This window comes from Scyliorhinus canicula, chromosome 9 (genome assembly GCF_902713615.1).
Source record: "Scyliorhinus canicula chromosome 9, sScyCan1.1, whole genome shotgun sequence".
NCBI lineage: Eukaryota > Metazoa > Chordata > Chondrichthyes > Carcharhiniformes > Scyliorhinidae > Scyliorhinus > Scyliorhinus canicula.
Genome location: NC_052154.1, coordinates 37,331,055 through 37,343,313, shown reverse-complemented (window position 1 = coordinate 37,343,313; position 12,259 = coordinate 37,331,055). Strand labels below are relative to the sequence as shown.

The 12,259-nt window shown below is 43.6% G+C and overlaps 1 protein-coding gene across 1 annotated transcript in view; it reads right to left on the bottom strand.

Annotated features, from left to right (window-relative positions):
- LOC119970879 (carbonic anhydrase 5B, mitochondrial-like) overlaps positions 1-10,988 on the bottom strand; it is a gene marked incomplete at its 5' end in the record, with an annotated part of 63,343 nt that extends 52,355 nt beyond the window's left edge. The window contains 2 exons of the mRNA XM_038805987.1: positions 10,337-10,534; positions 10,841-10,988. Of these exons, the coding sequence (XP_038661915.1) occupies positions 10,337-10,534; positions 10,841-10,988 (346 nt within the window). The remainder of the gene's footprint in view (positions 1-10,336; positions 10,535-10,840) is intronic.
- Between the last annotated feature and the right edge of the window lie 1,271 nt (positions 10,989-12,259).

Here is a 12,259-nt window from a genome sequence, read left to right as displayed (position 1 = left end):
GGTTTTTAACTTGCCCAATCCTCTGGCTTACCGCTAAGCCAGAGGCACATTGTATGTCTTTTTCTTTCAGTTTAATACTATCCTTGACTAAACATGGTTGATTTATCCTCTTCCTCAATGCGATCTACCTATGTTGTGAGTCATAAACAATTCCATAAATGCCTGCCATTGCTGATCAATCATCTTTTCTGCAAACTCCTTTCCCAGTCCACTCCAGGCAACTTTGCCCACATTCCTTTGTAATTACCCGTATTTAAGTTAAGCACAGTTGTTTCTGACCTAAGTTTCTCACACTCAAACTTAATGTTAAATTCTACCATGTTATGGTCATTGTTTCCTTGGGGATCTTTTACTTTTGAGATTGTTTATTAAACCTGCCACATTACACACTTCCAGATCCAAAATAGCCTAATCCCTAGTTGGCTCCACCACATCCTCTTCTCGGAAACTGTCCAAAATACACTCTTATGATTCTTTCCTCATGGCCACCTCTGCAAATTTGATTTTCCCAATCCACAAGAAGTTTAAATTTACCCATGTTTAAAGTACTGCCTTTTTTCATGTCCTTATTATCTTCTGATTTATTCTCCGTCCTACAGTATAGCTGCTGTATAGCTCATAGACTACTCCCACAGGTATCTTCTTCCCTTCTTATTTCTTACCTCCATCCTTGTGGATTCTATATCTTATATCCAAGATAATTTCTTTCTAGTGAACCTATTCCATCTCGTACTAACAAAGCTACCCCATACCCTGTCCTTACGAAAAATCATGTACCCCTAAATATTTAATTCACAGCTTTGATCTCCTTGTAACCATGCCTCTGTAATGGCCACTAATCTTAATTTGTGCTATTAATTCACTTATTATGTGCCGAATACTACGTGCATTTAAGAAACATTAATTTTGCCTTTTTATAATTTTTTTTTCATCTTTGACCCTATTTGTTGCAATTTTATTGTTTGTTTGTACACTTTGTCCCTTTCTGTCACACTCTGGGTGTCATTACCTGAACAGTTGTCTTGCAACGTTGCCATATCCTTTTGTCTTGTTAGCCTATGTATCCCCTCTGTAGAACCCCCTCTATTTAGCTTCTTTTTAATTTAGAGTACCCAATTCTTTTTTTTTTCCCAATTCAGGGGTAATTTAGCATGGTCAATCTACCTACCCTGCACATCTTTGGGTTTGTGGGGTTGAGACCCACGCAGAAACGGAGAGAATGTGCATACTCCACATGGACAGTAACCCGGAGCCGGGATCGAACCCGGGTCGTTGGCGCTGTGAGGCAGCAGTGCTAACCATTGCACCACCGTGTCGTCCCTCTGTTTTGTTTTAAAGCTCTTAAAGACAAAAAATTTAAATAATGTAAATGATCAAATATGGGCAGCACGGTTGTACAATGGTTAGCACTGCTGCTTCTCAGCACCAGGGACCCAGGTTTAATTTCAGCCTTGGGTGACTGTCTGTGTGGAGTTTGCACTCCTCCTGGGTCTGCGTGGATTCCTCTGGGTGCTCTGGTTTCCTCCCACAGGCCAAAGATGTGTAGGTTAGGTGGATGGGCCGTGCTAAATTGCCTCTTACTGTCCAAAGGTGTGACGGATGGGTGGAGTACTCTTTCAGAGGGCCAGTGCAGACTCAATGGGCTGAATGACCTCCGTCTGCACTGTAGGGATTCTATTCTATGATTATACATGCAAATTTGAAATGAAATTTTTATTAAAAGTGGCCCAAATGGTACAAGTGCACGCTGGCAATGATGGTATATAGGTAACTGTGAAAACAAGTTCATGGGGGCTGAAAGATCTTAGCCAACTTTTCACAAGGACTGAGGAGATTTAATGTTTGGTTGAAATCTATGTTAAGCTGTTATTCTCATCAAAGACCCCACAAAGTAAAGTGGTCAAGGACACAGTCTAAAGGGCACATAGTCATATGGTCTGATAACATGGATGTATTTGTTAAGGTGGGTCAAAGTATGTTATCACAAATGTTTTAATTGTTTATGGATAAATGGACACTTAAGCCAAGTTAATCATTAAGATTTAAAAAATACTCAATGCAAAATACATAAAAAACTTTCATCACCCTTGCAGTATGTGGACTTAGGGTTAGGGTTATTCCAGTATGTTTATTCCTCAGCCCACCCTAGAACATGCACAAATAAGCAGATCTGGTTCTACTGTTGTTCACTAGATGATTAACAATGTTGCAAGTAGATTTACATTCAGCACCTCCATTCATTTTTTAATCAGTTGCATGGATAACCTCTGAGCATGACTATACAGTTAAAAGTCATTGTGTTATTGAAACTGGAACAATTCTGCTTTTGCTTCTTATTCAAAGGCAGGTTGGAACATTTAAAAAGCACAGTATGTAGCATATACCTTGCCACCAAAACATGCATCTTGTAATCCCAAAATTACAGTAATAAAATGTTTTTCTGTTTTGTGCCTCAGTGTTATTGCTGGTGAACTAATCATCAAAAACATTTGCAAAGCAAATACATTGTAGCTAAGTTTAATAACACTAAGCCAGATGAGATCAGCAGTAATAACTTTGGAGGAATAGATTTGCATTCATATAGTGTCTTGAACATAGTCAGGCCAGGCATCCCAAGGCATTTACAGGAGTATTATTGACTAAATTCTGACAATATATGGACATAATAGGACAGATGGCCAAAATCTTAGTGAAGGAGGTAGGTTTGAAGCAGTGACTTAAAGGAAAGAGTGAGAGGCTGTGAGGTGTATATAAATTGGAAATCTGTCCAAACTCATGTCTAGTTTCATATCTCCACCAAATCTTTCCTTCCTCTGGTATTCAAAGTTGAGTGAAATTTCCATTGTTTCCATTCTCAATCCTGGCTGAATTTTCTAACTCTCACTAATACTTGTGTTTGTCTCAGAATGCAATGATTACACGTTATAATTTGCTTCAGGTTTCTAATAATATTAAAAATTATTCATCAGAGCAGGGTTTCCGAAACCTTTCCAGCCACAGAACCATTTGATCTCTCAAGAGTACTGAAGGAAACCATGGGAAACATCCCTTTTATGCTGAAGAGTTAAACCACAAAAATGATTATTGTTGTGCGCTAGGTATAAAAATACAAAATAACTTAACAGGTGGGCTGTCTTTCATGCATACATTTATTATAATAAAAACATTCTGTTATTCAACAACTATTTCCACGTCTTACCTTCTTTCACTTTTAATGTGAGTGTGATGACTGGGAGATGTTAGGAAATTGGATCGAAGATGTGGTGGGCAATTTAGGGGTTAACAGCATGAGGGTAAAACTACTAGCACTGAGTCAAAGGTACACGCTACATCTAGCCTGAGTTACATTGTCCCATTTAGACTTAAACCCGTTAATGGGAATAAACAGGATACCCCTGTTCAGCCAGGATAATTCAATCAAGATCCATTGTCTTCCAGGACACTATTGTCTGACCAGCCATCGGCTCATTACCAAGTCTGAAGACCTCTTTTGTCCGTAAATCGGAGGTTAGTTGCATATGCATAGCATGGCCCTGTTATTTTGGGTAAATGGGAGTTGGAAATCAAAAGTCCAGATAGCGATGATGAGTTAAAGTCTGGACACGTCTGGGCAGAGCCAACATTAAGGAGCTGGGTGGAGCTTAGAGAGAAAAAGAATCCTATTCGAACAGGTGGACAGAAGGATTTGGAGAGCGATCGGCAGAGGCCGTGAATAGACTGCCACAGAGACAGGCTGTCGGACAGGGTCTGAAAGAGCTTTACTACCAGCAGGAATATGTTCTGTAATGCAATTATCATTTTTGCCTGCCTGTGTAACTGGAGCTGTATGTTCATTTTACATGCTGTTTAATGGGAAATCGTGTGTCAGGCTCAAGAGATACATGTAAGCTGTTCTTGGAAGGTTTGAAGTTTAAAAATTTAAATATCGTCTTTATTTTGTTATAATAAAGTTTTATGGGTGGCACGGTGGCTTAGTGGTTAGCACTGCTGCCTCATGGCACCAAGGACCCGGGTTCGATCCTGGCCCCGGGTCACTATCCGTGTGAAGTTTACACGTTCTCCCTGTGCCTGCATAGGTCTCACCCCCACAACCTAAAGATGTGCAGGGTAGATGGATTGGCCACGCTAAATTGCCCCTTAATTGGAAAAAATAATTTGGTACTCTAAATTTATTTTTTTTAAATGACGTTTAGTTTGTAAAAATAGCAAAGTCCTTTTTCTCCCGCAATCACTCCTTGAGCGAATCGGTCTTTCCGCACAGTCTTAAAAAAAACTGTTGTGGTTCTGGTCCAGTATGTTGGCCACTGTTTGGTTCTGGTCTAGTGTCCATAACAGGAGCACCCTCCTCTCAGGCCTGGCCAAGACCATTTCCACCCTATCACCAGCCTCAACACTTCTCAGGCTCTGGCCCGGCCATTAGCGATAGCCCCCCCAACCTCGGCTCTTCTTGAGTGCCCCTCCCCCCCCTCTCGGCCTCAGCTCTTCTCGAGTGCCCCCTGCCTCTCCTCGGGAACCGTGGCCGGACTGACCACAGAAACCCTACAGGAGTCCCGCAGAGTTCTGCTTTGGGAACCCCAGCGTCAGAGTATTCAGTTGCCTCAGACGTATTATTATGATCAAGAATAACATATATTGCATAACCAGTGCAACCTTGCAAGTAAACACAGATGCAAGTACAAAAACAAATGAAAAAGGCAGCATAAATTATTTTTACAGTAAGAACAAGCAGTAGTACAGATAACCAACCTAGTATTGGTGTCAGAACAGCCAATATACCTTCATAATAATGGTAAGAGACAATCATAAATAATTAGAAGATTGCCTACTAATTATTTGTGGAATTGATAACGCCACCAAATTGCTGAAAGTTGAAGTCAATATTTGTAACCAGAGATCATTCCATGTTATGTCAACCTGCCATTGCACAAGGCCTGGTTGATCAATAAGAATTTCAAGTGGTCATTAACATAACAATATACCCACTAATACAGAATAAGATTAAAATTAAATGCAGACGAAAAACTGAACCATGAAGAGAGGGCTGTTTTAAATGTCAAGAAAAATATTACTTTTCTTGGTTAAAGCTTTCAGTTGACAACAAAGCTAATTAAATTTAATTAAACAACAAAAAATTAGAACCGCTATCTTTTCATGCTATCTTTTCAATATACAATGTAGAATCTGCCTTGCATTTTTCCATGATGGAATATTTTCCAGAACTTCAAGACAACCATAGCCAGCCTCAAAATCAACAGTAGCAGAGAGGCACATTGCAGATTTCTCACCTTCTCGCTGCTGAAGGAAGAACGGTATGCGGTTTGCTCCCAGAAGGAAACTTAAAGGTTTTTCGGAGACAAGGTTGCTGGAGTGGCAAGAAGGTGTCTACAGGAGCCATCTCACCTCCAATTCAGGTGGCCTTCCTAGCTTCCTGATCCCTCATTTTTAGTAGTAGATATTGGGATGGGGGTCGGGTGGAGGGGAAGTATCTAGTGGTAGTTGTGGCACGGTGGAGTCAAGGATCCTGTGCCAGGCCACTTGCTTAATCTCATCATCTGCCGACGATGTGTTGCTTTATTCATGAAGGTGTATGCTTCCACAAACTGGCATACAACAGCATCACTTTTCAGAAATGTTCACTTATCCTGGCTCCTTTAACAGTTCTTGGGGGTGAATTTTAACGTATCCTTTCGGTGAGGGATCACTTCAGTTGTCTAAATAGCAGTGATGGACCATTGAGGGACCTGGTTGGCTACCAAACCTTGTTGGATGTCTGGCAAAATCTCCACCTCGATTCCAGTACTTTCACTTTTGTGATGTATTGAACAAGTTCACAACCACCCACTTTGATATTTCTTGGACATGTGCTTCCCTGTGCTCTGGCAGCTTTTGTGCATCCGGTCCATGCTTAGACAAAGCTTGGTATGGGTGATGCTGGTTCCACTCTACATGCCGGTGGGATCCTCATACTATTGGTTTATTTTATTTCAGTTGTGATCTGATAGTTCACTTGGAATAGGGTGAAATAAGATAGTGAAGAAATACATTGATCTTAGAGTCATGGTGCTGGATTCTCCATTCCTGAGTCTATGTGCCGGTGCCAACGGAGGATCTGTGGTGTTTCACAATGGGAAAATTGGCGTGAAACCCTCACCGATTCCGGTACCTGTGAGGGGCTAGCCCTGCACTGCTTGAAACACCCACAGATTGTGTGGAAAACAGCCAGAGAATCGCCAGGTCCCAGGTCGCACATGCACAGGGCTGATAAGCTGCAGCCTACAGCCCCCACACATGCACTGGCCGATGCCGGAAAACATAACGGCAGCCGTGCTGGACCTCATAACCACCCTCTCTGACCCCACAGCCCACTCCTGGCTACCCCTCCCTCCACCACTTCCCCCAGAACTAGCAGAAACCCCTGGCCTGTGGCACGGATCCCGGCTGAGTGTGGTGGCTTGGATATTGTCCGCACGCCAGGCTCACGACCGCTGAGACCACACGTCACCCACGCCATCAAGAACTCGGCCCATCGGAGGCGGGGTATCACAGGTGTGTCGGCTGGTGACGCACGAACTGCGTTGCATTTGCACACGGCACATGCCCCAATGACGCCGATTTGAAAGCGGCGGAGCATCGCGAACCGGCGACAAACTAGCACCTGCCAAGATTTCAGCATCAGGCATTATTCTCCGCCCAATTGCTGTTCCCGATTTCAACGATAGGCTACAAAGAAATCCACCCATGGAGTTTTACAGAACAGAAAAAGGCACCTTCGTCCATCATGTCTGTGCTGGCCCATCAAACGCCTAACGTAATAGCTTAGGTGGAACTGAGGACTATCGTGTAGATAAGTTTACTGGCATCAAGGATTTGAAGACATGTTGTTTCACACTCTCTAACAGTGACAAGCACCTGCCAGATAGATTACCACAGATAGGACTGATCATGCTTTGTGTGGAATTCGAACGCTTATGAAGATCGGGCCAATTAGAGTATGCTTTATAATTCTACAGGGGCCAAGGAATGTAGAACATGACTAGTTGCTTCACCTTTCCAAGAAGTGGTCTGTGTTTGGAAAAGGTAAATTTGGAAACATTATTTTATTCAGAAATTGGGAAATCTATATCACTGTGCAGCCACATAGGTGCAATCAGTAATGAACTTCACTTTGGGAATAGCTACCATTCTGAAAGAATGCCATGCTATATCATGGTGCTGGCTGCTTTCAAAAGGGAAAGAGATGAGAGAATTTACCCTACCAAAGGTTTTTGTATGAGTACATTTTTGGTTGACCCATTTGGCTAATAGGCCCAATAGGGTGCGTGAAAGGATCTGGTCACATGAAGGTTTAAGGCATTGATCGCCTTAACGGCCATGAGGAGAACCTTCTCCTCATGGAATTTTTCAGATCTAGTTGAAGGAAATTGTATAATTCTGAAATTACCTCCTGAAGCATTCATAAGCATAAAATGCAACATTGCTGGATTAGTAAAGGTCAGTGTAGGCATTATGATCACTCCTGTCCCTTTCTCTTATTCCCTCCTCTTTTCCTTCTCCACAACATCCAAATAGCAGGATGTAGCCAGAAGCCCTAGGAGCATTGAGGGTAGCAAGGGCTTCAATGCCGATTCCCAACAGTAGCTTAGTAGCACTACCACTGATTGAGCTGGCAGAGTCCTGCAAAACATTTGCAAGACTAGGCATGCAGCAGGTGGTAAGGGAACCAACAAGAGTAAAATCCTACTTAATCGCGCCCTCACCTATCCACTTGTCCCTAATGTAGAGAACTGCAGAGGAACAAAGGGACCTTAGACTGCATGTCCTCAAATTCCTAAAGGTAGACAAGGGGCGAGATTTGTGCCATTCACGCAGGCGGGACATTCTGGTCCTGCCGACAGCGCTGTAGGTTTCCTGGCACCAAGAGCCGCATTCAAAGGAAACCCCGTTGACAATGGTGGAACCAGAAGATCCCCGCTGCCGGCCAACACAAAACACACGGCTGGCTGGTTGCTCGGTAAATCGCGCCCAAGGTGTTTCAGGAGACATGAAGGATATTTTGCTTTATTGGCCCAGGATGTGAAAGGTAGTCATGCTAGAATAGTATAAAATATTAGTTAGACCGCAGCACGAAGACAATGCCTGACGGGGTGTTGATGGTGTACATGCGAAAAGTAGTGTTGTGCTTTCAGATAATGTCACTGAGGGGCAGCATGGAGATGAAAAATAAGAGACAAAGGATAGATCCTTGGTGAACACCAGAGGTAAAGATGTGAGAGTAGGAAGAGCAGCCATTGTAACTGATTCGCTGGCTATGATTAGATAGATAAGAATGCAACAAGGTGAGAGCAGTCCTATCAAGCTAGGACATTGTAGAGGAAAGATTTTTACATCCATGAGTGTGGTCTGGAAACCGCTGCCTAAAGGATAGCAGAGGAAGAAAATATCATCATTTAAAAAACTTGGATATGCATTTGAACTGTTGTAATCTATTCAGGCTGTGGAGTAAGAGCTGGAAAGTGGGATGAGCTCTTCTTTGGCCGGCAGACATGATGGGCCAAATGGCAGCCTGTGCCATAAATTTTCTTTTTCTATGTGTGCAAGATATCTTCGAACTCCGCAAGTTATTAAACATATTAGAAATTAATTATTTTATTGGCGCAGCGGTTAGCACGGCTGCCTCATAGCGCCGAGGACATGGGTTTGATCCCGGGTCACTGTCGGTTTGGAGTTTGCACATTCTATGCGTGTTTGCGTGGGTCACATCCCCACAATGCAAAAAGATGTTCATGGTAGGTGAATTGGCCATGCAAAATTGTCCCTTAATTGGAAAGAAAGAATTGGGTACTCTAAAATTTATTTTTAAGAAACGTTTTTTTTAAGAGAATGTATACACTCCCTTTCCTTACACCAGTTACATACTTAACTTTACTGCTAAAGATGAATCTCTGAGCATGCACAGAACTATTTCTGGAGCAGATTTTACATTTGCTTGATGAACAGGACGCTGTTTGTTTTGAGTCCAACAGCTGTATTGAGTGGAAATCCACAAAATAAACCCATGATTCTCACACAGCGGCGTTAGCACCGACATCCCTTCCACCCTAAAATGCCTCCTCAGCTGATTCCATATCTTCACCGTGGACTGTACCACTGGGCTCCCTGAATACCTACTCGGAGCCATTGGCAATGCTGCCGTCGCCACAGTCCTCAAACTAGACCCCTCACAAGAGTCCTCCTCCATCCTAACCCACTTTATCCCTTCTCCTTCCCACCACCGCCGCACCTTGTCCACATTCGCCACCCAATAATCGTGAAGCAGGTTTGGCAATGCCAACCCCCCTGCTGGCTCTGTAGCAGGGTCCTCCCCACCCGTAGCACCTTTCCTGCCATACAAAGTCAGAGATGATTGTGTCCACTTTCCAAAAAAAGGCCTTTGGTATAAAGATTGGGAGAGCCTGAAAGAACCTCGGCAGAATATTCATTTTCACCACTTGGACCTCCCCGCCAACGTTAAGTGCAGTGTATCCCACCTCTTAAGATCCTCCCTGGCCTCCTCCACCAGCTTTGTTAAGTTCCACTTATGGAGCCCCATCCATTCCCTCGCTACCTGAATCAGCAAGTACCTAAACCTATCCCTCGCTACCGTAAATGGCATCCCCTAAATTAGCCCGCTGTGCCAGCTCATTCACCGGGAATACGGGCAGCACGGTAGCATGGTGGTTAGCGTAAATGCTTCACAGCTCCAGGGTCCCAGGTTCGGTTCCCGGCTGGGTCACTGTCTGTGCGGAGTCTGCACGTCCTCCCCGTGTGTGCGTGGGTTTCCTCCGGGTGCTCCGGTTTCCTCCCACAGTCCAAAGATGTGCGGGTTAGGTGGATTGGCCATGCTAAATTGCCCGTAGTGTCCTAAAAAGTAAGGTTGGGGAGGGGGGGGGGGTTGTTGTGTTACGGGTATAGGGTGGATACGTGGGTTTGAGTAGGGTGATCATTGCTCGGCACAACATCGAGGGCCGAAGGGCCTGTTCTGTGCTGTACTGTTCTATGTTCTAATACCTCGCTTTTCCCTATTCAGCTTGTATCCCAAGAACCCTCCAAACCTCCCCAACAGGCCCATAATCCTTCCCATACTCTCCATCAGATCCGAAACATACATCCGCGACACCCGATGCTCCCTCTGTCCCCTCATTATCCCCTGCCACTCTGCCGACCCCCATTTGATACAAGTTTGAATACAATGCGTTTTTAAAAAAGGAAATACATAAAATCAGTTGTCCTGAGGGGCCTTGATCTCACATGTTTTTCAACATTCAAACTTTCAGAGGGCAAATACCGTTTTCCATACCTGAGCTGTCTTTGGAGTCTTCAAATTCAACCTGGAAAAAATAGCCATTGTTCCGAAGTAGAAGACAATTACTCGGGTCATAGGAGATCTTTAAAGGCTTCAGTTGCGAATCGTACACACTGTCGTCAGTGCTTATGTCAATCGGAGACTGTCGGGCTCCACTTGGAAAAGGCACAGGATTCTGACGTTCTTGCTGCTCTGGATACAAAGACGAACAAAAATATTTAACCAAAGTATTAACATCTGCATTTCACAGAATAAACGTTCCTGGAATAAACATATCATCGAACAAAAATGCATTTCATGCTGCCAGATGTTACTCCAAAAGCAAAATATGAAGTCTCAAAATAAATGTTTAAAATCGAAGTTTTGGAAACGACTTAAATTAGGAAACAAATAATGTAAAGTTTAGAAACAAACTAACAAATGAATGGGTCTTACAATGTTCACCCACGATAAATGTTCAGAATAAGAAAATCGACGGAAAGTCCAGTGATCACTTACTTGCTTTGTTGATATTTTGAGGCCAACAGGCAAGACTGCAATTCCTCATCGGGGTCCAGAGATCCCTTACTGGGAAACGTTTCGGAAAAGCCTGAATCGCCCGGAAAGAAAACACCATGTTGGTTTCACTCGGAAGCTGGGGCTGCTTTCAGGTTCTCGGCCGTCGTGTCGTAATCTGATTCGAAACAATAAATGCCAAATTGCAACTGATGTAACCAGTTTATGTAGGAATACGTCTATTGCAAAATGTTGAGCACTTCAAGTTGACCTTATCTTTCGGCGAAATGTGTTGTTGCTGTAAAATCCCACCCATTCAAATGAACCGCGCATGCGTTCTAAAGTCAATGATCAGGTTCAGAAACATTAAAACATCAGCAGATATGTGCGTGTCACAGGGCAAATCATAGAATGGTTATAACACAGGCCATTCGGCCTGTCCTGTTCGGCGACTCTGGCCACTGGCAAGTTCCACTCCCCTGCCTTTCCCCCCTAGCCCTATATTTTATTCTCTTCAGATAATTAACCAATATGCTTTTGAAAGCCTTGAATCCGCCACACTTGCAGGCGTTCTTACAGCATCTTTCACGGCTTCAGATAGATCAAAGCCTATGAAGTGCCAATGCAGTCACTTTCGTCGACAGAAAATATAGCAGCCAATTTGCACAAAGCAAACAATGAAAATGCCCACATCATGTTTTAGATGTTAGTTAACAGGGCCAAAATACAGGGTGTCAGAGCACTCGTCTGTTCAAATTGTGCCCGAGGATCTTTGCGTCCATCCTGGGTGGTTATTTAATGGCCCAGGTTTTGTGATCAGCAAGGAAGTGATGTGCTTCCGCTGGCCTCAAATTAAGATTTAACCGACTAATGCAATGGTGGGCAGGAACTTAATTTGCAAGAAGGGAGGATTCCTTCACATGTGGGTTTCAGAATGACCCTGCCTTTCCTCCTTAAATTGGATGAAAAGGACAGATCTTTGTAATGAATAGAAGTCACGTTCATACAATCTGTCAAGATTAAGCTTTTTAAAATTAATTCACGGGGATGTCAATGTCGCTGGCTTGGCCAGCATTTATTACCCACTCCTAAATGCATCTTTAGAAGGTGTGGTGAGTTGCCATCTTGAACCGCTGCAGTCCATGTGGTGTAGGTACATCCATTGTGCTGTTAGGAACGGACTTTCAGGATTTTGAGCCATTGAAATTGAAGGAATGGCGATATATTTCTAAGTTACCATAGAATTTACAGTGCGGAAGGAGGCCACTCGGCCCATCGAGTCTGCACCGGCCCTCACAAACATCACCTTACTCAACCAAGCCCACATATCTACCCTATCCCCTTAACCCAGCAACCCCCACTTAACCTTTTTAGGACACTAAGGGCAATTTAGCATGGCCAATCCACCTAACCCGCACATTT